A 27815-nucleotide genomic window follows, 5' to 3' on the forward strand; every position below is an offset into this window, starting at 1 on the left:
CACTCTGAATCTGCCATAACCAATCGCTAACGTTTGGTCGTGACGTTGGCTTAGCACCGCTAGCGTTAGCCTTAGCCAACTCCTTCACCACTAACGGAGCGAGCTGGAAAATCAAACTGTTCCCGAACCCCGTGTGGAGGAGGGCCACAACATCATGGCCACCAACCCAACTCAGCAAAGATTGTTCTTGCTCGGGCTTTAACTTCTGGATATTTGGCACCGTTGCCAGATCGGACCGAATGGCTTCGCTCTCATCTTTCTCCACCGCCATTACGGAACTACAACTCAATCTAGCGCACAACCTCAACGTCATTATTCTGTGTGTGTGTGTGTCTGTGTGTGTGTGTGTATGTGTGTGTTTATTAAACCTGTATCTCTGAGCTAAAAAGCTGGAATAGGATAGAAACCAAATGTGGCTTTTGTCCTAAAAAGAAATCTGAGACACACACAGACCAGAAAGTAGTGAATACTGGTAATCCCAAAGAAGATCCAGAGTAAGAAAAAAAACTTCAATATTTAAATGCACATGTTCAGATCAAACTCTGAAAAATAACAACAACCTATTATCATTTGATATAGACAAAGCGAAAACAGATGTGGCCAATCATTTTTGTGATTTCATTGTGAAAAATGTATGGTTCTTTTGCTAAAATCCAGAGAATAACTTGAAAAATGCACTCACCACGCTGAATAAAGGCTTACAAGAGTTTTTCTTTGTTCCTGAAAAGCGGACATGTTGGAGGTTTTCAGTGTTATTCCAGAAAAATATAACTTCATGGAAATAATAAATAGTTTAAAATGAGACCAACATTAAATATGACTATAAACTGTGAACCTGAACACAGAGCAAATTTAACATCTGAAAGTTTGAGCTTCCTGTCAACTCTTTTCAAATACAACTTCAACTCTCTTCAGCTCCTGATAGGTTGGTCATGTCTTCGTTGTGTCCTGTCTAATCTGAAGTGATGTCTGCTGATGTCCCAGCAGAGAGGAGAGCAGATGTAAGAGGCAGAAACACATCAGCACACTGATCAAGGAACCGGGGACATACAGGACAGAGCTGACATGCTGTACCATCATCTGGACACACAAAGTGTCTCACAAAGTCAGGACAGTTTCCACTACACCATAGAGGGCTCGGGGTCTGGCCAGCTTCCTGTCCCACACCAGTACTCCCAGACACTCGGCTCCTGCTGCTGGGTCCCAAACGGAGCACTCAGCTCGTAGTCAGATCCGATTTGGGCGGCGGCTCCAGACTCTCAGCCACTTCTCCCAACTCATCCAGCACCTCAGTAAACGCTGGCCGTCTGAAGGACTCCACCTGAAATGGGAGGAGAACAGAGGCCATGGCTACTTCTGGGACTTTGGCTTGTTGAAAGGGATTACAACACTTTACCATAAAGTATCAAAAGTAAAAGAACTGTTCTTACAGAAAGAATGGCCTCTGTGGGTGTTAGAAAGATGCATTAATGTGTAAGTGGTAGGGTAGTTTTTATGTTTAGTATGTGAAATCTTGATCTGTAAAGTAGCTGTGGATGAAACCGTAGCTGTTACATTGTGGAGTAAAAGGTACAGTATTTCCCTCTGAAGGAGTACAAGTTTAGTGAACATATTTAATCCAAGTATAAGTACCTCAGTACTGTGGAATGCACGGTTAGCTGGCCCATCAGCAACATTTCAACACATAATTTCTAATGTTTGCATAAATGTTAGTGCACAGTATGCTGCTTGACTGATCCTAAATTATTTGACTTCTAAGCCTAAAGTATTCTTATGCTATGCATACATTTCTGAACGTTTAGCTTGAAGAAACTTGAAAACTTTGGAGTTGCAACAACAATATAGAAGAAGACATACTTTATTAATCCTGCAAGGGTGAAATTATTAATAGTTATTCATATTTGCCGGTCTGAGGCTGGCTACAGTACAGCCCTGCGTCCACCAGGGGGCGTCGACGTGTAAGCTCTAAATCCTTCTGTCATGATGTCACTCTTTAACAACATTTTCTTCCATTTTTTTCTTTCATATTAAGACTTTCCATACATTCAGTATGTGTGCATACAATGCTAATGTGGTGAGTAGTCACATTATTAGCCAGACGGTTTTGTATTGTACTTTTCATACATACAAAATGTAACTGATAAAGTGATAAATGGCTTCTTAACTAATAAAACAGCATTCACTAAAACTAAAAACAGGAGCTGAAGACACACTATCATAACTCTCATCATGTTACAGTGAGGACTACTACTGTGCAGTATGTTACACTAATTAGAATTAGACTACACTACATGATTAGAAACATATACACACACACACACACACACATATATATACATATATATATATATATATATATATATATATATATATATATATATATATATATATATATATATATATATATATATATATATACACCAAGAAGTAAAACTAAAATGCATAGATAGACAGATACATCAATAGATAAATAAATACATTAGCTAAATTAAAAGCCAAATTACAAAGGTCGGTCTTTAGTCTCAACACTGTGTGCTGTCTTCAGGACGGCTGAACAGTACACCTGAGGAAACGGTGGGGAAGCTTTTCAAAGTTTGGAGAAAGAGCCTTTATTATGTCATCAGGGTTATGGGTCTCTGTTTTGGGCTTGAGACTCAAAGTTTGAGCAGAGAGCCTGCGTTACAGACTGTAAGAGTGGAGTGAGCAAGACGTGGGCATTTGGGAGGCCAGATGCATTTCTGATCCTGATGGCTGACTCATAGTGGCAGAGTCAGGACATTCACCCTCTGCTGCTCTTAATTGGGTCTATAAAATTTCCAGCTAACAGTGTAGCTACAGAAAGCTCATCTTTCACTAACCCTTAGCCCACCATCGACCAGCCTGATTAAAACCGTATTAAACTACCTGCTCGTACATTATCACTTCATGTCTTGTAGTTGTCGTCACTTGTCTTCCAACATTAACACCAGTCTTACAGCTTTTGATTAGCATTTGGCGTAATGCCATTAGCTTGTGTACGTACCATACAGCAGCTGGCTGCTAACTCCAGGAGACGCTGGGGACAGTCCGTCACCAGCTGCCTGAACGCATTTACATCCATCCCATAGTCCTGAAAGACATCAACATCAACAGTGAGTGTGGCATGAGCACACTAAAGCTAACATTTCCCAGACTTATCAAAGATGTGTCAAGTTCAACACATGCCTGTGCTGGGAGGACGTATCCAGCTGTTCACATGCTGTTTGGAACAGGAACCTGATACAGAAGGTAGGGCTTAACTTTCAGGTCTATACTTAAAATTTTAAACTGCTAATGGCTCAATACTAAATATGTATACATGGTTTTCATGCAATGGATTGACATTTTGGGAAATACATTCAATACTTTTCTTGAGGTGAGATGAGAATATCATTGTCGCTCTCATGTCTTTGCGTTAAGTAATGTATGGAGCTGAACTGATATTTAAAATGAGACGAACACCGGAAACAGCCCACCCTCCTCCTTCTCCAGGGTTCAAATTGCAGTGCGCTGTCTCCAGAAGATAAAGCTGACACAGGCATGGCCAACGCCAAGCTGCAAAACAGCCATCTGCTTTCACAGAAAGCCTTCCAGCTCATTGAAATGCAAGGAAGTTTCAAACACGCAATATGGAGGATTCTGTCAGGGCAAAGAGCGACACTTTATTGTGATATGTTCATTGACATAGCTAAACAAAAGGGAGGGTTGCCTAGCAACGTTTGAACATGCTGGGGGTTTCCTGGAGGGACAGCAGGGAGAGTCGCTGCTAGAACTCACCAAACTAATCCCATTCAGACTCATTGTTCTGGTGACCTCCTGCACATCACGACGGTCTTTCTCAGGCCTGCGGCGTCTAAAACTTATCCATGCTCCACGATGGGACCAGAAAAAAATGTAACTACCTCGCAGTATTGAACTGTCACAAACACGTTGCAAGGAGCAGAAACCTGGACCAAGGCCAATTAGTTCATCTGGGGCACTGCTGCTCCTTCAGAAATAACCTGTGGTTCTTTCTTTTACAGTTGGCTTCTGTGTAGGCTAGGCATACCATGTGTAGGTGTATGAGTAAGTAATGTATTCATAGTTAAAATGACCTCTACAATTTTGGATAGGCAGAGACAGTCGCAGCAGTTCGTCCTTAAACAGCACAAAAAGTGTGTCCCCGGTTGTGCTAGCGGTCTGGTAAAATCCAAGAAAAAGTTCCTCTATATTGAGTAACGACAGGGAAGCACACAGACATCTTTTCCTTGACAGTCTCATCCATAATTATGAAGCAAAACTTGCTTACTTTAGAACATGATAGGCAAACAGTTGAGTCATTTCCCTGACAATGAGTAAGTCATGTATTCATAGTTACAGTAAATAGTTTGTGTAGCTTTAGCTCTGTATCTGCGCCCGCTAGGAAGACATGTGGACAGATAAAAAACAAAAAACGTATTCCCCATAATGACAAAGAGTTCCTTTGAGGCTTCAACATGCACAGTGATCACCTCCACCATAAATACACAGTATTATCAAGCTATCATATCTGAGACTGTAATCTTTAAATATCCCCCACTTGTTATCATGTGACCAAAGTTCTGTGCTTAAATTGCGTGACTCCTGAGCAACTTCCATTCGCTGAAGAAGTCCATGTGGTCAAAAGCACTGTGAGTGAACCATGACCTTTTGAATATATACATTTTATATACAAACATATGAATTTATTATAACCAGTATCATAAGCGTGATATCAGGTTAATACACAGCCAACCATTGATAAGAAATATTTTTTCAATATTGTGTTTGATGTGATATGTACCTGTGTTCTGGGTAGTATCTCGGGGTCGGCAGGGATCCGGGCCAGGATTTCACAGAGCACGATGCCGAAGGAGAAAACATCCACCTGGAAGATGTGACGCAATAATGGAGGTTGATACCGATCAAATCCCAAACATATTGCTTGTTTTGAAAAGTAATAAGGCGCCCAAAAATATAGGCTACTTTTAAAGAATAATATGCCCAAAAAGACATGTAACATTAGTCGATTAACAGATAAATAAATCAACAACTATTTGTATAAATGATTAACAATTTCATTTAATTCAAGGAAAAACCAAACCAAAACCAAGGTCCAGCTTCTCTTTTGTGATGATTCACTGCTTTTATTCATCTTATGTGAATTGATCATTTGGGTGTTGGGACTGTTTGGAGATTTTCCACTATTTTCTGACATCTAATAAACCAAACGAATAATAGATTAATGGAGAATATATATATATATATATATATATATATATATATATATATATATATATATATACATTGAGACTTGAAAATTGTTGACAAACTCACTTTCTGTCCATCTCTTTTTTGAACATATGAAACATAACAGCAACCATGTTTAGTTTATTAGGATCCCTGACGTCAGTTATTCTTCCTGGGGTTCGTCATGTTTCTAAGTGTCATGTCAGTACAACATAAATGTGTATCCAGCTGCAGCAGAGTGTGTGTAGTACAGACTTTTGTCAGTTACCTTGCGGTCATATGGCTCTCCTCTGAGCATCTCAGGGGCCATCCAAAATGCGGAGCCCACCAGGGACAGCTTCCTGCCGGGGTCTTTGACTGACAGCTCCACCACCTCCCTGGCCAGGCCGAAGTCTGTCACCAGGGCCTCCCGGCCCCGAGGCGTCACCCGGATCAGACAGTTCTGGACAAACACAAAAAGCACAGCAGCTGCAGGGTTACATGTTGCCAACAGGGGGCAGTGTAAGGTTGCTATCTGAAAAAAGCAGGCACCATCAACAGTTCCTTTTGTAACAGTCAAGTATAAAGCTTAAAGAAGTTCAAATCCAGCTCTGCAGTCTCTCCACTCATGAACAGGCTCCACTCAATGATTCACGTGTGTCATGTGAGGAGGTGTGTGTGTGTGTGCGTGTGCGCGTGTGCGTGTGCGTGTGCGTGTGTGTGTGCTGCCTGGCTGTGCTCAGATCACAGTTTTAATAAAATAATGTGGAAAAACACAAAGCTTGAGCTGGAGGTGTGATGTGAGGCAGACAGTGGGGGAGATGTCGTTACATAACAACAGTGGGTGGCCTAAAGTTTGTGTATTATGTGTGTGTATATGTGTGTGCAGGATGTTGATACATGTGGATCAATCTATAGGTATTTAGCAGGGGTGTGCTGGTGACTGCGCAAAACAAATGTGTTTTAACTTGTGTGTTTACTTTGCATGTATGCAAATCTCTATGTTTGTGTGTGTGTGTGTGTGTGTGTGTGTGTGTGTGTGTGTGTGTGTGTGTGTGTGTGTGTGTGTGTGTTAGCGACGTCTTAGCATCTGGCTCCCATTGCACCAGAAGCCTTTTCCATCCAGTAGCCAGTCATTATGAGGCTCTCCTGGGAAAAACACTTCAGCTCTAAATGGAGCCATGGCCCTCTGTGCCAAGGAAGGCAACAGTTTGGGAAACAAAAATGAAAAGCTTTAGCAGATACAGAGAGAAAGGCGCTTATTAAAAGGAGCTCAAACTCTGATTCAAGTTAACTTGCAGAGTTACAAAGACTGCGTTGGTTCAGGGGGCTTTGGGAAAATGTTGGCGTCACTGGATTCACTGCCAGAGGATGACCCAAAAGGGATGTGCAAAAAAAATAATTCTCTTAATGTAGCTGGGTGTGTGCCCATGGTATGATTGATAACTTGACACATGGTGTACATAATATCTGTGAAGGCAAAGATGTTCCTGTGATGTAATCTCCAAGCGCTAAGCTTTGAGGACAAATAGCTGCCTCACTGTGAGGGATCAGGGGAGCAACCAGCCAATCATAATGTAAGCTACTACAACTCATCGTATTCACACAGCAGTCATATTTAATATATATGTGTGTGTGTGCATGTATATGTCCATATGTGAGTGTGTATATATGTATATTTGTATTTTATGAGAATTTCCTGTTTCGGTGTAGGATTGTTTGTTTATTCATGTGTTATGTGTGGACCCCAGGAAGAGTAGCGGATGCATTTGTTGCATCAGCTAATGGGGAGCCTAATAAAATAAATAAATAAATATATGTTAATATTCCGGGCGGGAAAATGGCCCAGCAGGAAATGAATAGCCAGCAGTCATGTACGTTATATTGTTAAAGCTACATTCATAGATTTTTTTTAAAACATAACATCAGCATTCATCTGGAGTCGTGTTTCTGACCATCTGCTTTTAGCTTCACCAACTCAGTCTCTACAACAGTGGTTCCCAAAGTGGGGTCCTTGAGGGGGGTCCCACAGGGTCCCCTGCAAAAAGGGGAATAATTCTATTTCATCCATAAGTAACACACTGACAGATTGTAAGACAGACTGTTTTGGTAATGAATTTCATACACTTTCTGTATTAAAAGGTCTAAAAACAAACATCCTATCAGGGGATTCTGGGACAATATCAAATGGGCTCCGTGGTCTTAATTGTGTCACTTTAGGGGTCCTTGATGTGAAACCCTAACCATAACGTTTGGCAACCAGTGCTCTAGAACTGCTCGTTGTGAGGCTTTCTCAGCCCCAGGTAGTGATGAAACATCAGCCAAACGGTGGAACTACGGCTCCGGCCCTCTGGCCCAAAAAGACTTTTCTCCTCAGACCTACATGGAGAAAGGGACGTCTGGAAGTCAGTGGAGACATTTTTTTGAAACACGTCACAATCCCCGCGTCACAATCCCCCACGATTTCACCTTCAGAGTATTAGATTTAGAGTTTAGAGTTTGATCCATTGGCTCCGATAACATTTCGATTAAACCTTTTAATCCCCATTCAAGTTAGCTGAGTGCTTAACAGGAAGTAGCCGACTCGGCCTGGCGGAGGTCTCTAGTGCTCCTGCTCTCTGGGCCACACAGTAAGGAAGCAGCGCCGATGATCACGTACACTGAGCAACAATCAGAGGAATAAACAGGGCTCCGCCTCTAACGCTCCAGAGGCTAGCTTCACCAGCTAGCTGCTGACTGGGTCTGCTGTCTGCTGCTGGCCAGGTAGTGTACACTGAGTTCATCATAATTCAATTCAACTCTTTTTATTTATAGTGTTGTATCATAACACCAGTGGTGTAATGTAACTGAGTACATTTACTCCAGGACTGTCCTTAAGTCCAAATGTTGAGGTCCTTTTCTTTTCTTTTCATGCCACTTTGTACTTCTACTCCGCTACATTTCAGAGAGAAATATTGTACTTTTTACTCCACTACATTCATCTGTTACAGCTTTAGTTACTAGTTACTTTACACATTAACATGACTGCACACAGAACACATGTAGTTTATAAAATCTGATGTTTGATTCTAAAGTAAACTAGCCAACAATATAACGGCTACAAGTCACGCTGAGATGATTAGACCCTTAAACACACAACTGGTTGGATCCTTTACACACACTACAATGGGAGGATACTTTAACTACATTTTCCTGATGATACTTACACACTTTTACTGAAGGAACATTTTCACTGCAGGACTTTTACTGTAACAGAGTATTTTTACAGTGGTATTAGTACTTTTACTTAAGTAAAGGATCTGAATACTTCTTCCACCACTGCATAACAGACATTATCTCAGAAAACTTTACAGATAGAGTTGACCACACGCTATTATTTACAGAAACCCAACTATTCCCCCCAAGAGCAGACATTTGGTGCGACAGCAGAGAGGAAAATCGTCCTTTAAACAGACCTCAGACAGACCCTGACTCTTGGTGGGGACACAGAGACACAGATACAGGTGATAGGACACACAGCTGGTTAGTAGTAGTAGTGAGAGTAAAGCAAACACTGTGACACCTCCAGAGAACCATCCGCTGAATGTGCAGCTCGGCTTCAGACGGACTCTCAGCTCACTCTGGTTCTGTTCTGGCTCTCAGTGCTCTCAGCAGGCTGCTTAATGAATTGTCTTGTTCTGGTATTATGCATATGTCATTTGTTCACAGGTCTCCATGAGTTATTGATTAATGCGGCTCATCTGTATCTCCAAATCAGGATAATTCATTCAATTATCTCAGTTCCCCATGATGGATGAATCGATGCACTTTCTGTAGCCACAGCGTGATGTAAATCAGCTGTGGCCTCCCTCCGTGTCAATAAAGTGAATCGGCACAGAGCCACATGAGTAGCCTCAGGGTGACGTGCGTGTTGAGGGCCCCCCGTTCTCACACTGATACACAGAGCCATGTGTCAAACAACAGCACCAGTTACACACTATCTATTAACATGACAATAGAGCGGCTGCCATGTTGCCTCAGCTCTCTGCATCACTGACTGTTTCTGCTGGGAAGCCTGGCAACCACACTCACACACTCACACACATATACACACATGAGAATGTGCAAAAAGGATCTACAATCACTAACTTCGTGAAACATGAGAACTATACTGAATATAAAGAATGAATTATGGGATTTAAGCTATGGGATAAGTTTTGAAAACTGTGTTCAACCAATGAAAAAGGAACTAGAGATTGGTCCACATGAACTGCTGCTGTGTAGACTCACTGGAGTTAGAGTTCTGCACATGTTGCTCCAGTTGTGCCCACTGTCGTCTAGCAATCGAAAAAACTAACTACATTTTCCTGATGATACTTACAGACTTTTACTGAAGGAACATTTTCACTGCAGGACTTTAACTGTAACAGTGTGGTATTAGTACTTTTACTGCAGTAAAGGATCTGAATTGAAGGAAACTTCTTCCACCGCTGTATATCACTTCATTTATTTATTAGTACATTTCCTGCACCCATTTCCTCAATATCTTTGGAAAAACTATAACTAATGTTGACACCCTAATTAAAGCATGTATACCATTTGACCACAGGGACAAGATGAATGACCAAGCTAAGGAAAGATGAGAAGCCCATCCAGCAGCTAGTTCTCACTACCAGCTGGACTGTAGTCAGTAGGGCTGCTCGATTATGAAAAAAAAAAAAATCATAATCACAATTATTTTTGGTCAATATTAAAATCAGTATCCTTTAAACTGATTTATACTTGCCTTTTGAAATGATGTTGCAATAATTAAAGTAAAAAAAACAGTGAAACCGTTAAACAAATCAACAGTGAAAACCTTAAACTGTATAATGTCCCTCATACTTTCCTTTTTTAACTTTTATTTTGTCATTCAGAACAAAAGACAAAATGAGAGTTAATTTGCAAAACGTGCAGTGCAAAATAATCGTTTTTCTCGATTACATATTTTTTGTGATTGTTAGGAGCCAAAATCGTTATCAGGATTAAAACATCCCTAATTGTCCGTGCTGTCTCTGTGCTGGAGTCTCCGCTGCCTGCCTGGCGGTTAAGGAGTGGCTAACAGATCGGCTATCGCTCAGAGAAGTCAATCTAAATTAGCACCCCTAGGTTAAACACACTTTAATGTGTTAAATGTGGGTGTAATGCAGTAACCTGACTCCGCCAGATGGATTGCTTCGGCATATCTGGGAACTTTCCTTTTGAGAAATTTTGGGAAGGGGCTAAAAAACTGGTTAGCTGATTGGATAAACCATCTGTCTATCACCACCTATGTTGGTGATAGACGGGCCAAATCAACCAATCAGATCAATGAAGCGTATGAAAATACAAGCCAGGCTACCCCTGCTGCTGCAGGCAAAGCATAGCTCGTTAGCTCAGCAAGCAAGCAACATGTCGGTAAAGGAGATTTGCCGTTTGTGTAACGAGAATTTACGAATAAAAAAGGCGCCATTTCAGGTTCCCGGTCCATATTCCAAAAGAAGGATCCAAGAGAAAAAAGCATTAGTGAGTGGCTAACAGAATTAGGGCTACCGCTGTCTTAAAATCCTGGTTAGCTGATTGGATAAACCATCTGTCTATCACCACCTATGTTGGTGATAGACGCTTCTCGTTGCGTCACACCTAAACCCGCCTCAAAACCAACGCTGATTGGTTGGTCGTTTGGCGAACGGCTCCAAATTTTCTCTACCTCAAGATGCCAGACTGATCTGCGAGTAGAAAACTGGAGCTCGCGAGATGAGGACGGTCTCACGAGGCTAGTAATGCAGTATTCCTGGGGACTAAAGTGAGCCCATGTCAGGATTTGATGCATCAAACTGTCCCATGCATATGCATATAATAAAGGCTTCCATACATAACCATTTTCATCTGTACTTCAATAAAAATGTGAATTATTTGGTGGCAAGTTATGAGTCATGTGTCTTTCTTAAAAGCACTCAAATATTGATTCTCAGGAGATTCAGTGATTTTCCACAGCGCTGTAGAGGAAGGTTAGAGAGACTAGAGGAAAGCTTACCATCCGTGTGGGGACATTGGGCAGAGGCAGAGGCTGAGGCTGAGGCTGAGGCTGAGCGTCTTACCTTGGAGTTGAGGTCTCGGTGGTAAATGTTCTTGTAGTGTAGGTAGATCATTCCTCTGCTGATGTCACAGGCCAGCTCCACTTTCTCTCTCCAGCACAGAGGAACATCCTTCATGGCCAGCAGCTCCTCCAGACAGCCGCCACTCACATACTGAAAGAGCGACACACACCCGCTGACACACCGCACCACGACATCATACACTAACATGAGTATCACACAGGTGGACAGTCCAAAATACCTTCCTCTCAGGGGCGGCCTCTAGCTCACCCAGTAAGAGCGTGCGCCCCATGTTGGCTGAGTCCTGCAGCGGTGCAGGGTTGAATCTGACCTGCTGCCCTTTGCTGCGTGTCATCCCCCATCTCTCTCCCCCTTTCCTGTCTATCCACTTTCAAATAAAGGGAAAATCCCCCCAAAAAATAATAATAAAAAAAATATATATATACTTTCCTCTATATACAGTCTGACATCACTGTGAAGCAATCAACTCAGGTCTGCTGACAAAGAAAGGCCCGACCCACCCTTTCATTATCAGTGTTTGTCCACACTCAGAACAAAGCCAGCCTGTGGGTAACGTGCACGGTCAAAGGTGTCGCACTCACCTCGAGGATTGGATAGAGTTTGTCTTCCTTTACACAGATTCCCAGATATCTGGAACGAGAGGACACGTTCATTACCTGACGAGTATGTTAGCATGCTAACACGATTAACTATGATAGTAGCATGCAATAGCACTGTCAATGTGAGCATATGTTAGCATTTAGCACGGCTATGTGCAGCGTAGCTAGCATGGCAGTAGACTGTTAGCCCTGAAGTCATGTTCAATAGTGATCATGAGCCGCGAGGCTCTCAGACCTTTTACTTATTACAGGTCACTCAGGAACTGCCATTAGCCAGTTGATGAAGTGAACAGTGTAGCCAGCTGTTGGTCACAGATCTCAGATCAGTGAAGCCAAAACATCTGGATGGCCCCCCTGGTGGCTGGCTGCGAACTACATCTCAAACACGTTTCCCAAAGATGGTTTCTGTCAGTTTGGGTAGTTCTGATCACACTGATGTTTTTATTAGTGATTAGTAGTAGGACGGGGCTAGGATACAGCGGCTCCACCGTGGGAGGAAGCGGGGACACGCGGCCATCTTAGATACAGTCTGTGTTGTTATGATGTGTCAGGCTGTGGTACACACACAATGCTTTTTTATGGAATTTTAACAATAAAAAAACATAAAATATAGAATATCACCAGATGTATTTGATTTGATCAGAACAACTTTCACCATTGTGTATGTGATGTTTGTAGAATCTGCTGGCTCAGGATTTAGTTTTTATTAAAACGGCTCTTAAGTCTTCAAAAACATGTTCAGCATATACACAACAGTGTAGCGATATAATTCATAATGTGCATTCAAATGTGTGAGTGAGCTTTTACCAGGTAACTATGAAACATGAAGCTTAAATTTTACGTTTAAAAACACAATGTTAATATATTGGGTGACGTAGCCCTTGTGTACTGTAGATATCATAATCCATTTATGTTATTTTTTTTACGTGGCTTATCATCAGTATTGCGTCGGGTCCTGGGAACAATGTGCATACGCTGTGAGCCTGGAGGCTGATAAGCTCAGCGTGTCACCTTGCTAGATGGCAGAAATCAGATTGCTTGAGCAAACACGCAGTGTGCTGCTTCACGCCCATGACTGTTCAACAGGTCTCATTACTCATGTGTGTCCACTGCCAGCCACAGCAAGGTCTTTCAAACCTCAACGGTTTTGGAATCCCTTTGCACTTATTTTAATGATTTGTTTTTAAGCTGCTCTAATCAATATTTTCATCCAAACATGTTAAAAATGGTGAATGGTAGTGAAGGAGTCACAGAGAATTCTCTCTGCAGACTCTGAAGCTCTATGGCAGGGGTGTCAAACTCAAGTTCACTGAGGGCCACACTGGAAAATGAGAATCACATTAAGGGCCAGACATGTTTGACATGCTTTTTTTCAACCGAAAAGTTGAATAACACCTTTGACTGTATTATTTGTGTCTCATATAGCTTTCTCACTAACAGTTTGGTCGAGATAAAGCCCTAAAAAGTCAGCAAAAAAGTTCCTTAGCCATCATAGAGGTTTAGCAAATCAAAGATTCATTTTTTTTACAACAACCTGTTTCACAGCCTGTGTTCTGGGACTGTAAACTATCTACCAGACAGGGGGGGCATTCATCTCAATATTCACAACAGGTGCACTAATAAAATCCCAATAAAAGGTATTGAAATGAAAGTTTTAAAAAACATGGTTGTTATTTCAACTCTATAAGGTGATGATAATGTATTTGCCCTACGTAGGCAAGTACTCAATAAATGCTGTTTAAAAAATGATTTATTCAAAAAAAACTAAAAAAACATAGCAATGTTTTGCAATTCCTTAACTCCTTAACTTCAAAATCATGTGTACTTTATGTTTTTGCTGTTCACTGTATATTTGGGGATATGACTTTGACGATGAAAACCCATACATACAATCCATCACAATGAGTTTGTCAGTTATACTCGTTGTAGAGTACCAATCAGCCATCTTAATGTTCACTGGGGTGGATTACACAAAGGTTAGTCTGTTCATAGATTTTATAAATTGCCATAAAGCAGATAACATAAAGAGGGTTGTGATGTGTTGTTTTCACTCATTATCATTATCATAAAGTATTTATCCAGTATGGTATAAAGAGGTTTAAAAGGTGTTGCCATTATACTCTGTTACTATGGTAACCATAAATACTGCTGCAAAACGACAGATTGTGGAGGGGAAAGAGTGTGATGTGATGAGATGTGTGGGAGGGAGAAGAGACAGAAGAGAGACTGAACCATCGAGCAGTTTCTCTTGCTTTAGTAGAATGGAAGCCAGTGGACCACGCCAAGGCTTCAGGAAGAACAGGGACATGGGGGGACATGGGGGACTGCTACCTGACAATGTTGGGGTGCGAGAGTTTCTGCAGCAGGCTAATCTCTCGTACGATGCTGTCTTGGTCCACGTCGTTTTTGTAGATCTTCACCACCATCACCTTCCTACTGGTGCTGTGCATTACCTAGAGGACAGACACAGAGGACAGGGCCATCCGTTAGCAGAGACAGAGGACAGGGACAGAGACAGAGACAGAGGACAGAGGAACAGAGGACAGAGACAGAGACAGACAGACAGACAGAGGCGTCCGTTAGTCTGCTGTCAAACAGGACTTACGTAATATCTCAGCTGCGCCCCCATGCTCTCCAAAGCTGGTGGGCCAATCACGGAATGGCAAGAATGTCTCAATTAGTGGCTGGAACAAAGCAAGCTTTGACAGCAGCTCACACGCAGGCGGGCAGCAAGGCACCATGGGAGAGGACAGAGGACATACCTTATAGACTTTGGAAAAGAAGCCACTCCCGATCAGCTCAGCGCTAAAGTTTTCCCAGAACTCCAGTTTGCGGACGGCGGTGCGGAGCTTCTGCCAGCGGTCGACATGGTAGTATTTGTCTGAAGACTCGCCGTACAGGGTGGGACTGCTGGGCTCCGGGGACACGTCCACATCACACATCCTGGAGATGTCCGCTGGCAGAGTAGAGACACACAGAAACAGCTTATGCTGAAGCTGAAAAAATGTTACATTTTTAGAGCTGCGATTATTCAGTTAGTCATTCCAAGCTTTGACCTGCGGGGCTGAACAATCAAGACAACACAAATCCAAAAGCTGCAGGGGAGTCAGTCCCTGATCCTACACGGTTACAGCTGGTCCAGAAACGGTTTGGGTTCACGGCTCGTTTGGACCAGTTGTTCTGAAAACAATCGAACTAGAGTTTTTGAGGATCTTGACTTTCAACAGTTTATAACACACAAACAACAACAACGAAGACATGAGACACAACTACAACTCACAATCCTACAACAAATGCCAGGCTCTTCAAGATGGAAAAGCAAAATAGCTTGCACCATATGCAGATTAAATGTGAGATCTACATTTATAGCAATATAATGGAATATATCAGCCAAACAATATTAAAACTAATGTCATTGCACGCTGCTGCTAACCTGATCACCTCAACACAAAAGACTGTGACAACTAAAAGGACAATTTATGCGCTTAACAGTATGATGAAAGAGAGGCTCACAAAAGGTCTCATTTCACCGTCCCACTTGTTAGGTGCATGATGGGGGAAAGTGCTTCCACTTTCCAGAGTGAAACAAAGACGGTGGATAATGTGAGGCTTAAAATAGAGGCCGGCCTGACGGACAACAAGGGCTCACACCAAACACAACCACTCAATCTATATTCAAGTACATGTGTCTTTTAATAAGATATTTCTAATATTCATGTATATGAGTGTGTGTGTGTGTGTGTGTGTGTGTGTGTGTGTGTGTGTGTGTGTGTGTGTGTGTGTGTGTGTGTGTGTGTGTGTGTGTGTGTGTGTGCGTGTGTGTAAACCCAGCTTTGCAGGAAACTACAGCACTCTACAGGAAGTTAAAAATTCTGTATTAAAACTAAGTGCAGTGCAGCTGATGGGGTCTGGGTCAGGGTAAGTGATAACTCACTATGCAGTTGATTTCAAACACACTAAAAAAGTCAGGTCCCAGTCTGTAGGATCCACATGTGTTGTTTTGAGTGTTGAGACTTTGGGTGTCACTGCAGTATTACATTACATGTCATTTAATTGACGCTTTTATCCAAAGCGACTTACAATTGTTATATATGTCAGAGGTTGCACGCCTCCGGAGCAACTAGAGGTTAAGTGTCTTGCTCAGGGACACATTGGTTGATGTATCACAGTGGGAATCAAACACGGATCTCCCCACCAAAGGCACGTGTCATATCCACTGCGCCATCACCACCCCTATTACCTGGTATTACCTGGGGCGAGGTTAGAAAGGTAAGCTCCAAACTGTTGACGGCAGGTGTTTGGCCCACAAGGGCAAAGGGTTTTTAACCGCTGTACGCTGTACACTGTGACACTATAGCGCATTGGCTCCAAACCTTTGTTCAAATGCTATCTTATTGTTTTTGGATTTACAGCTGAAAACTAAAAGAAGGGATATGTTCATGCTGCACGGTAAACCAAAATAATAATAAATATATATTGTTATTCTGCAACGCAACATCGTCTGAAGATTTTGGAATGCTGCGCAGCATGTTAACATCAGGCAAAAAGTTAAGTAGGAACAATTCAGAACGCGACAGGGACAAGAAATGAGGACGAATGGCCCCCACTAACTCTAAGACTAACGACGTGCGGGCCTAACGAGGGTTATGGAGCAGTAGATACCACCCTGAGCTGTAGTCTGAGTCAGATTAAAGACAATAATCAACAACTCATTGAGATTAAACAAGAAGAGACCACCCACCAAACAGAAAAAAAAAAAAAAAAAAAAAAAAAAGCAAAGCAGAAACAGCACAACACCCCAACACAAAAAAAAAAAAGAAAAAAAAAAAAAAAAATATTTTAAAAAAAAAAAAAAAAAAAAAAAAAAAAAAAAAAAAAAAAAAAAGGGTTGGAGTAAAAAAAAAAAAAAAAAAAAAAACAAAAAAAAAAATTATAAAATATTAATAATAAAAAACTTTACCCTCCCACCCCAAAAAAAAAAAACACCAAAAAAGGAGTAGGAAAAAAAAGAAAAACTAAAAAAAAAAAAAAACTCTTTGTAAAAAAAAAAAAAAAAAAAAAAAAAAACAAAAAAAGGAAAACAAAAAAAAAAAAAAAAAAGTTAGACAGTACAGAGAAGGTGGACTAATGCAATTACTGACAATAACAAATACATGGAAAATCACCAGCCTTTGTTCTCTAAATGTTGTTTTCTGGGCAGTCTTTACCTTCCTTGCAGCTCAGTTCCTCCACCAGAGGCCTGGCAGCTGGAGCTACTGTCCTACTTTGTATACCTATTTGCATCCATATATATGCAAAGTAGTTGAATAACTGAGTGTGTGGCTTCATAAAAAGTTCATCAATTAGGAAAGCGATGCACTAAATCATTCCAGATAAAAAAAAAAAGAATTCTGGATGTTGGGAACATTGCAAAGAGTGTCCCCGAGACACTGCAGCATCTCATGAACTTGACTTCCCACAGTGCATTGCTCTCTCTTCCTCATGCCGGGGGTGGTCCTGACCTGCTATCAGCCACAGAGGCCTGCTGGGACAACACTGAAGGTCAGACAACAGCCCGGCTGGCCTTCACGGTGACGCCGGTGGAAAGCACACTCTGACACGCTAACACAACTGGCAGCGTTTGGTCAATCAACCCCGCCTATTCATGCTGCCTTTGTTCATTAACAATCAGTCCGCTTTGAGAAGAAACGCTTACAGTGCAGCCCGGTCATCGAGCTGTCTCTCTCTCAATCCTTCATCTCTCTTTCTCAATAGGCCGTTACATATTTTAAAGTTCTGCTTTCCAAACTGAGTTTTGTCACGCCCCCAAATGTGTCAAATGCATTCCCTCATCAGCTGGTAACAGTAACGGGGAAAGCTGTAACAAATGTGTCTCCTATACTGTCAGTTGAGCTGGCAGCAGGACAGGCGTCCTCATTTTTTGGATTGGACTGGTGTGTTCTCTTGATGCCCATCGCCTGTTTTTGTCTCTCTGGTACTTTTCATGTTGTGAACCCTAACCCTAACCCTAACCCCATGTTGTGATGCTGTCTCAATAAATGTGGCTCTCTTGTCCTGTTGATCCGTTACTGGCTGCAAACAGGAGACATTTGAAGCTGTGGTGGAGAGGAGGTCACTGAACAAACTGTTACCTATCATTGATAACCCCCCCCAAAGAATCAGATCTTTGCATGTGTGTCTACAAAACAGTGAGCCACTTGTTGAGAACATGGCTCTTTGGAGCTACTAGTGGTCAAAAGCTCCACGGGGTCCCACAGCACAGTGTTCAGCATTTTTAGGAAATGACTTGGCCTTTTTTAAAACATGAAACTATATATCTTTGTGAGCCATATTTAAAGAACAAAGCAGCACGGGAAAGTATTGAGAAACGGAGGAGCGATTGTTGCTCGGCCTTTTCATCGGATGTCTTGAAGTTTAAGCTTTACCAAGATTTAGAACTGCATTCATGGATTTATTTTGTAACACGTTATCCCATTACAAAGTAGATATTATAAATTAGGTACTGTCAAAATGAAGGCGATAGTAGCGAGTTAACGCACATTCCTTTTAACACCACTAATACTTAACACGCGTCACCATGTTGACAGAATGTACACAGTCCACTTCTCTATTCCACATTCCCTTTCCCACTTTGTCAGCTTTTCTCTTCCCCTCTCAGTTTCCCATCCAGTTAGCTCCATCCAAACCAGCTTACACAGACCATAATAACCACAAAACATCTGCTATGTCGATCGGAACATTTGCAACATTTTAGCCTGCAGTTTGGGTTGCCACTTTTCATGATCCTCATTTAGACAGCATAATAAGAATCTATTCACACATATCAACGGCTCTACGTGACTGTAAGGACTTCAAACAGTATGGAGACTCAGCAGTGACTCATTTGGCTGCAGTGCTGTCAGCTCTGACTCCGATATACACAGGATTCTTCAAAAGCTTCAACAACGGAGGGAAGGTTACACAAGCAGCCAAATACGTCTGTCTGCGCTGACGGCCGTTATCAACCCGCTGTGAGTTTGACCTGCGTCTGACCACACACACCATCAACAGGAATATCAGGGCTGGCCATCACCACGGTGACGTTCTCACAGCTGATAAGGAATGTCGCTCATCAAAGTCTCACAGTGAAAACCAGCTCGCACCCAAGCAAGACTTTTCCCCAGGGCTCCTTCTCTCAACACAAGGATGTCTCTCTCTCTGTGTGTGTGTGTGTGTCTGTGTCTGTCTGTGTGTATGTGTGCTGCATTTTACATTTTTGCTGCAGTTTTCCATGATTCAAAGTTGTGGATGGTACCTGGTCTGTTTTTTAGTACCAAGCGAGCTGAGCCGATACTAGAAGGTGGAAGTAAAACACTGCAGAGCACTGATTGGTCAGAGAGAATCGTCACTAACACGACACAGGACACCCTGCACAAAACTGCCATTTTTAATTCGCAAAGCTGCCGTCAATTTTTTATTTATTCACTCTACCCGCCTATAAAAAAATGGCAGCCCACAAACTACGCAGCACACTAATACACACATTACTACACACACTACTATGTACACTACTACGGACACTACTACGCAAACTACTATGTACACTACTTATCACACTACTACGCACACTACTACACACACTACTATTTACACTACTACGCACACTGCTACGCACACTACTACGCAAACTACTCTGTACACTACTACACACACTAGTACGCACACTACTACGCAAACTACTACGTACTCTACTACGCACTCTACTACGTGCACTACTTTCCCCCCCCCCCATTTTCTGACAGATGAAACAGGAGAGAGATGTCTTTTGTCACACTTCGGGGGTCTCTAGACACACTGGGACATATTTATGTTGAAAAGGCATGAAAAAGGACATTTTGCATATTTGCACAATATGTCACCTTTAATGTACTTGATGACAAATTACCATCTAGGAGAAACACGCTGCCTGAGACCCCCTTGGTCATGTCCAGGTGCACAACATAGCAAAAACAGGAAATGAATACCTACTAAGAGAAATGAGATTTTATTCAGAGTCAGGGTGTGGATGAAAGCATCCTCTGAGCCTCAGGGACTGCAGGCCTAAAGTATATATTGCTGAGCCCTCCAGCCAGGACATTTTGGGCTGCAGTCTCATGCATTAAAGCTGAGCACTTTAACTGGACTGAGCCAAGCCACAGGAGCTTTCGTTGCTTCATGGATTTTCCAGAGCCAAGTGACGCTCATCTCAGAGGCCCCAGGCCTGCCTTGATCTGCAGCTTTTTGAAGGCAGAGATGGCAGACGGCCAGAGGGAGCGCACACAGCTAACCCTAACACACTGCAGTGAGGAGTTCATCAGGGCACAAAGGACACGGTGCAGGTTCTCAAATACTCTGTAAGTTACACCTGATTCAACAACTAACTAAAGATTTAGCTATTCATCCTCGACGCTTTATTAAAATGGTTCAACTAAGCTGTTATCAGGCATCTGCAGCACGGCATGAGCGCAAACAGCGCACTCTACACATGACAATGATGATCATACATAAACAGCATGAAAAATAATACACTAGAGCTTCATGCAATAAAACAGGTACTAACATAATTGCATAGACAATGGTAATAAGACACAATAATAAAAGTATATTTATTTTAAGCAGCAAAATGTGCTACTTGGGAGCGGTTGCCTGTTTCCACATCCAGCTGACACGTGTGATATAATGTCTAACACATCATCAACTAATGTAACACACAGTGTCACACACCTCCAACTTTCAGTACAGCAGCAATGCTCTGATGCGGGCTGCGTTTTCTGTCCATACATCCGTCTGTCCTTGTGAGCCGTGACGACATGAGCTGGAGGTGGCGCAACAGCATCAACAGCTACATATAAATGACACACAACGTTACGTAGGTGAAGCCATTTGGTGTCCTATATCTTCATGCCGATGTCATCCTAAAACCATAAGGAGGCCATAATGGTGTTCATTTATATGGGATTGGAGCAAGGTTTGCTGGCAGATTTATGCAGCTCGGCTATGGAATTGGTAAATTATTATAGAAAAACGGGCTGACTAATGATATTCATTTGACAGAAACAACTCAACAAATGGTCCTCATCTCATGGTTAGGCGAAGTCCGGGTCAGATGAGGTATTGTGTCTGTATGATTTACATTAAGCGACAGCCAGCAGCCTGTTAGCTTAGCTTAGCATAAATAATGGAAATCTTTTCTACCAAGCAGTTTATGAAATCATCATATGAACAAATGTTGACAGTGATTAAAGTGGTTGATAAAAGCTTTATAAGGCCTGCTGGCTGGAGGTCTTTCCTAAAAACAATCTCTGGCCACTCAGGAAAGGATCCATTATACATTCCTCCTGCTGGGTCTTTGTGTTACAGTGCCCTCGTTCACCATCTCCATTTACTGTGCTTAAAATCAGGTTACACTGTTCAGTTAGCCACACCAGCTCACTCACTCTGGCTCTTCTACTTCATGTCTCTTATACTACGTTATACAAGTGTCAAGCCAAACAGATAATACATAACCCAGACATAAGCCAACATACTTGGTCCTTCCCTCTTCAATTATTGAATAATTTAAAAAGCATTAGTTCAGGTCTGTCTCCAGCTATTTAACACCCTTCACTGGCTCATGTGAGACCACATGGGGTTGTTTTTTTTGACACCCTGACTGCCTGTGTAAATCTGGCAGAGTGAGATGCTTCGCTCTTTATGTTTTCTGTGAAGAACAACATGTCACTTGTAGAGATGGGCGAGTGGGCTGGAAACAGTGTGGAGCTGATGCAAAATGTGAGACAGCACAATGTATCTCTGTCTATTTACCCCCCCACCCCACCACACTGAACTCATCCAGTCTTCCAGCCAGCCTCAGTCAGGTGCTATGTAGGAAAAAGGTGGACTTGCACCAAAACACAACCAGCATTCCTGAACGCAGCGTTTGAAGCCGAGTCAACATCCAGGGTCAGCTGAGGCCAGGTGTTCCTGGCCTCCTGCCCACTACAGTTCACCAACACTGCGGCTAGAGAACATGAAGGTGAGATGAACACAGTTTACTCTCTCACCTCCCACACACATCTAACCAATGAGCTGAGTCAGCGTGCTCTTTTACGGATACATTTTGGTTTGATGATTTCTTCTCTGTGTGTCACTGATTCAGACCAGAGTAAATCAACTATACTGCAACACGAGTTCCTATTCATTCTCTCATCTCACTCTCACACATAGAAAGCGTAACCGGTATTTCCAAACATGCTGAAATGTTCCCTTAAAGCTACAGTGTCATCAGGTGCTTTCGATGAGTGTGCTTTGTTAAATGCAGGGCACCACCACACCACAGTGGGGGACAAGAGGATTCAATAGGATTATCTATCATCCATCCATCCACCATTAGGGCCCTATGATTTCCGCGATGCGGAAAACACGGACGGAATCGCGGAATCTACACATGAAAATGGAATTCTGTTATACACGTGGAATCACACAGAATTTGCATATATTTTGTTGACATATTTAATAAACGATTTTTTTTACTTCCTTCTCATTTTTCAGTTTAAAACAACAAGCGGAGAAAGGTCTCAACAACAAGCAGAGACCGGTCTCTACCTAAACCGTGGCCAAATGGCACAGCCTGTTGCCTAGTAACCATACGTCATCACGTTCCCGTTGAGTTTGTTGTGAGGGAAAAAAATTTCGAAGCCCGGTAAGACAACGGTGGCAAAAAAATTAAGAAACTCTGAATAAACTGCAAAATACCGGGCTGAACAATACCCCAACGACTACTATGAGTCTGGACAACGACTGCTTTGTAAGTTTTGTCAACATACTGTTGACTGGACCCGCAAAGACACATTTTTTTGTATAATTATTAAATAATAACAATAAACCCACTATTAGTTACATAATCTTAATGCAGTGTAACTACTGTAGCATGTAAATAATGCAACTAAAATACAAACGTGAGCAAGGGCGTTCAACAGTCGCCATTATATGGAATCAACAGCAACGTGCACTAGCAGGTGAAGAACACAAACAACGAAATCACCAGCTAACACCGAACTGACAACAGAAGTTAGATGACTTACAGTTCTCAAGGACGCACACACGCCATCTCCACTGGCTAGTTATCCCTCGGACAGCGAGTCTCTTTTTTCTTTCTCTCACTTTTCCACCGGGTGTTGCGCGTGCCCACCCGCGGTGTGAAGCTCGCTATTCTCCGACATGCACTCTAACAATACTTATAGACGGCCTTTTGTACAAATGCATTACCCGTTTTCCCGGTTTTCATACAGAAGTTTAGTTTGCTAAATATATCACATTTCTTTAGTTGGATATTGGATGTAAAAGAAGGAAATGGTTCTTCCATAACATTGCACTTTAGATTTTAGGTGTGTGTGAATTTCCCACACCAGGAGTAATTTATATAGTTCTATTTTATAGTGATCGATTATCTGTTCAAAAAATTGTCTATGTTCGATGCAAAATGTAAAATGTTTTGTTAAAGAAAAGTAAATAAATAAAAAAAAATATTAATAATATATACACACAATATACACACAAAAATATATATTTATGTGTGCTGTAAAGTGGATAGAAAAGATGGAATCGGCTAAAATCGGCTGGTCAAATCGGAATCGGCCTAGAAAATTGTAATGAGTGCATCTCTATCATCCCATCCATCCATCCATCATCCAGCCAACACAAGCTAGCTAACAATGCTAACACTAGCGCTTTACTTTGATGCTAGCTAATTAGCTTGGGGAATTATTTTAAATGGAGTAATGACGATATCAGATAAAACAGACTTTTGTAAAAGAGCCTTTTGAAATAAAAAATCTACAATAATTTAAAACATATCATCCAATAAAAGTGTCATTATGAAAATGAATGATGGAATTGCATTCATAATAATGAAAGGAGTTTTGATCAGTTATATATTTTACACAATTTAGTCATGTCTCTTTTGATTTAATATTGAGCACTCTGGGGCTCCATATGCATCTAATACTGGTTATAAACTAGATTCTGAGACAGAAAGAAAGAAAGCTCCAGGGTGTGTTGGACCCAGAGGGCAGGTAACAGAGAGGCAGGATGCTGAGCGCAGTCTTTCTATTTCAGAACGATGCCGAGCTAAACACAGCGACTGTACAGCACGCTGACTTCGTCAGAGACACAAAGATTTAACCCAGAAGTCCTCAGGCAGCGCTGCACAGGCCACACAGGGCCTACCTATGACCTCCTCAAAATCACTTCCTGGTGGTTAATACACAATCCATGAAATGGAAACAACATGAAAGAAGTTTTTGAATCTGTCAATACTTACTCCATTGATTTAATAAGCTATTCATATGCATCTTGTGGATGGAGGAACAAACGCAGAAGTCTCTGTGTAGACACTGAGGAGGAACCACACACATGCAACAGCAGATGAGCAACAGCACAGACAGGACCGGCCACAGAAACAACACAAGCAACGGTTACATCAACAGCAAGGCTGAGCAGAAGTAAAGAGTCACAGATGACAGGAGCAATGCTTTGGACAAGACAGCTGTCACCTGCTGGAAACACCACGTTTATTCTATTCTAAGCGTTCTACAATCTAATGAATGTCTTTAAAAACACAATGCAAATGCATAAATGAATCTTCCTGTTTAAAACACAAACAACTCTCAGATTGTTGGCCTGATGACAGTGGCTCCCAACTAAAGAAGCTTTCCCTCCTCAGACTGTCTTGAGAGCAAAGTCAAAAACAAAGCCAAAGACAGGGACGGATTAATCCATTATAAGAAACCTCTGCCTCTGGAGCTGCTGAATGCTCCACTGTGTGGACACAGCTGCTCTCTGTGTCTGTCCAACGTCATCTCATGGGAAAGCGTATAACCCCCCCCCCCCAAAAAAAAAAAAATCTAAACTGGCCAGTGCAACCCCCCAAAAAACCTATTATAAGCAGACAAATTCAATAGTGGATATCTCTGCTGTCTTTTTTTTTTTGTCCCGTGTTGCTTTGCTAGCGTCTCTGTGCTGTCAGTTTCTTTAGTCTGTTAACGTTAGTCAAAGTAAAATCATCAAACATGTATTTCAGATGAAGGAGATGAGACTAAATCCGGTTCCTCAGAGACGTTAAACTGTCTGTACAAGACGCAGGAGCTTTCTACCGGGAAGTTAGTGGAAACTAACTCACTTCCAGAGCAGTTTCTCTGAGTGTGTAATATTTATGATGTAAAATGACACGTGAAAAACAAAAAAAGCATTGTGATACCATAAAAAATTAGATCAGATGGATCGCTCTCTAACTCTTTGTCATTTCAACCACTATTGGTATTAAAATACTGATTACTGCAGCTTTAAGGAGATGCATCATGTAAGAGTAATATCAACTGAAATATTAAAGGGGTGATAGAATGCAAAACCGATTTTACCCTGTCATAGTTGAATAACGACAGTTTGGAGGGTAACTAGGACATACATAGAACCTCAGAGTCCCATTGACACCTCTTTCCTCTGCAAATCTCACAATTTGAAACTGCTGCTGAAAACGGGCAAATCTCAACAAAGCTCATAGCTGACGTCAACTCGGTGGCTTCTCCTTATTTGGCTCTAGTCTCTATCTTTGTCACGCCCCAACATTTACATATAAACCACTGATCTGAGATCAGGTAGTCTTCTGAATCTAGGTCGCGCAGATCTCAGAAATGTTCATCTGCTATTTAATTACTAAATTCACTTCTGAGACTTTTTATGCGAGAAATCAATCAACTATGTAGAGCTCAAATATGTGCCGTTTTACAAAAATTGATGGCTAATTGCAAATTTGGTCAGACTGTGTTGGAGTTCAGGAGCTCCACAGTCTAACGTGACAGCGGCTGCTGCCCGACGGGGTCGCTGGCTTGCAGCCCGGCCTGTCCTCCTTCACAGACCCCGCTGTGAACTGGAGCTCTCTCAGGAGACTCGCGGACAAGATCGTTTGTTTAAATAACTCAATACACAAATTGATTATAAGATTAACTGGAACATATGGTTTTTCGAAGTTATAATGCTCCACAAGAGATTGCGGGCGTAACAAGCTCGCTTACTCTCACTCACACACACGGGTCATTTAGCAGAAAGAGGGGAGGGAGAACAGCGAGCTGCGGGTCCTGGATCTCCGTCAGGACAGAGACATTTGGTAGTCCAGTAACCCAGAAACGGTGACTTTGCGCTGGGTATGGAGGGCCGCAGGCTGCCGGCCGTGACGGAGCTCCAGCCAGCTCACAGCGGGGACAGGCAGGCACCCGGCGCTGTCACGACAAACTGTAGGAGCTCCTGAACTCCGACACAGTCTGACCAAATTTGCAATTAGCCATACATTTTCGTAAAACGGCACTTATTTCAACTCTACATAGTTGATTTCTCGCATAAAAAAGTCGCAGAAGTGAATTTAGTAATGAAATAGCAGGCAAACAATGTATACAATTTCTGTGCAGTGTGTGTGTGACGTGCAGGGAGCTGCACGGAGGGGAGGGGCTGTGTGTGTGTGTGTGTGTGTGTGTGTGTGCGTGTGCTTCAACCAACCAATCAGTGCACAGCTCATCTAAATATTCATGAGCATACCATATAAGGCAGAACACCTCTCGTTTCAATCCAGGCCTATTTCACAGGGTTGCATTAGGGAGCATAGAACAGCAGCTGGGCCATTTTCAGCCCAACCAATGTTACATACCCCATTAGGAGACCTTAAGGAACTGTGTGAAATACCCTATATAATCATTCTATCACCCCTTTAAAGGTTTTAAAACTACATTTGGACACAGGAGCCCTCTACACCACAATACTAATTCATAATTCACAACCTTCTGGGCTCCAGGAGGGTGACCCTTCACATTTATTTTGGGACCTGTATAGGGGTCGCACTCCTCAGGTTGGGAACCACTGCAGGGTCCAGTACATTACTCTCTAATTAACTGGAGTCCCTCTGCTCCTGACCTGTTCCATCTTTACCTTGAGTAGAATCACAGAGCAGCTGGAACTTCAGAGGAGACAGACATACTTACGCAGATCTTTAGGAAGTCCTGTGCATGGTGTCTCCGTGTGTCTCCGTGTGTCTCAGTGTGTCTTCGTGTGTCTCCGTGTGTCTCAGTGTGTCTCCGTGTGTCTCCGTGTGTCTCAGTGTGTCTCCGTGTGTCTCCGTGTGTCTCGTGTGTCTCCGTGTGTCTCCGTGTGTCTTCGTGTGTCTCCGTGTTCGTTGTCTCCGTGTGTCTCCGTGTGTGTCGGTGTGTCCTCACAGCTCCCGCGTCTCGTGCAGCCGCTGATCCTGCTCCGTGCACCCAGCTCTGTGTTCTGAACAGCCGCGGAGTCTACTGCGCGCTTTATGGGTTGTCTGGGTAACCAATTTGAGACTCCGCCCACACAGCTGAGCAACAGTCCTGGCTGTGTGTGTGTGTGTGTGTGTGTGTGTGTGTGTGTGTTTAGTTTTTGGTTGTTTCATGCTGTTATTATTATTATTATTATTATTATTATTATTATTATTATTATTATTATGTATCTATAGACACTGTACAGACAGTCTATAATAACAGCATTGAGCCGGATCAGTGCAGTCTCTTCTGGATGCTGGTGCTGAGGTGGGGGGTTATGGCCGGAATATGAGACAGATTGCATCATTGGAAGGATTTCTAAGAGGAAAATGGATGCAGTGTTTTTGCGGAAGTGTGCATTATGCTGTCATTAAGGTTACAAAGTCCCCTTGTAGTTTTTGAGTGGAGGGATATGAGCGTGCAGTGCTCCTATGCCCTGGTCTGTCAGAGTGGTGTGGAGTTGGGAGGCGGCTGTAGGCGTAGCGGGTTAGCTGAGGCTGCCATCTGCTGCTGAGTCATGAGCGTTT

General features: G+C 42.4%; 1 protein-coding gene across 2 annotated transcripts; it reads right to left on the reverse strand.

The window, feature by feature from the left end:
• Window positions 1-457: 457 nt before the first annotated feature.
• zgc:162952 (PKc_LIMK_like_unk domain-containing protein) lies at window positions 458-27105 on the reverse strand. Of its 2 annotated transcripts, XM_039804439.1 has the most exons (10): window positions 26986-27105; window positions 24279-24351; window positions 14722-14915; window positions 14291-14412; window positions 11942-11990; window positions 11343-11492; window positions 5534-5707; window positions 4820-4903; window positions 3023-3109; window positions 458-1321 (listed from the first exon to the last, which is right to left on the reverse strand). In XM_039804439.1, the coding sequence occupies exons 2-10, from the start codon at window positions 24307-24309 to the stop codon at window positions 1217-1219; spliced, it is 996 nt and encodes a 331-aa protein (XP_039660373.1). In that variant the 5' UTR covers window positions 24310-24351; window positions 26986-27105; the 3' UTR covers window positions 458-1216. The 2 variants fall into 2 exon arrangements, with proteins under 2 accessions (XP_039660373.1, XP_039660374.1); XM_039804440.1 differs by lacking the exon at window positions 24279-24351.
• Between the last annotated feature and the right edge of the window lie 710 nt (window positions 27106-27815).

This window comes from Perca fluviatilis, chromosome 6 (assembly GCF_010015445.1).
Source record: "Perca fluviatilis chromosome 6, GENO_Pfluv_1.0, whole genome shotgun sequence".
NCBI lineage: Eukaryota > Metazoa > Chordata > Actinopteri > Perciformes > Percidae > Perca > Perca fluviatilis.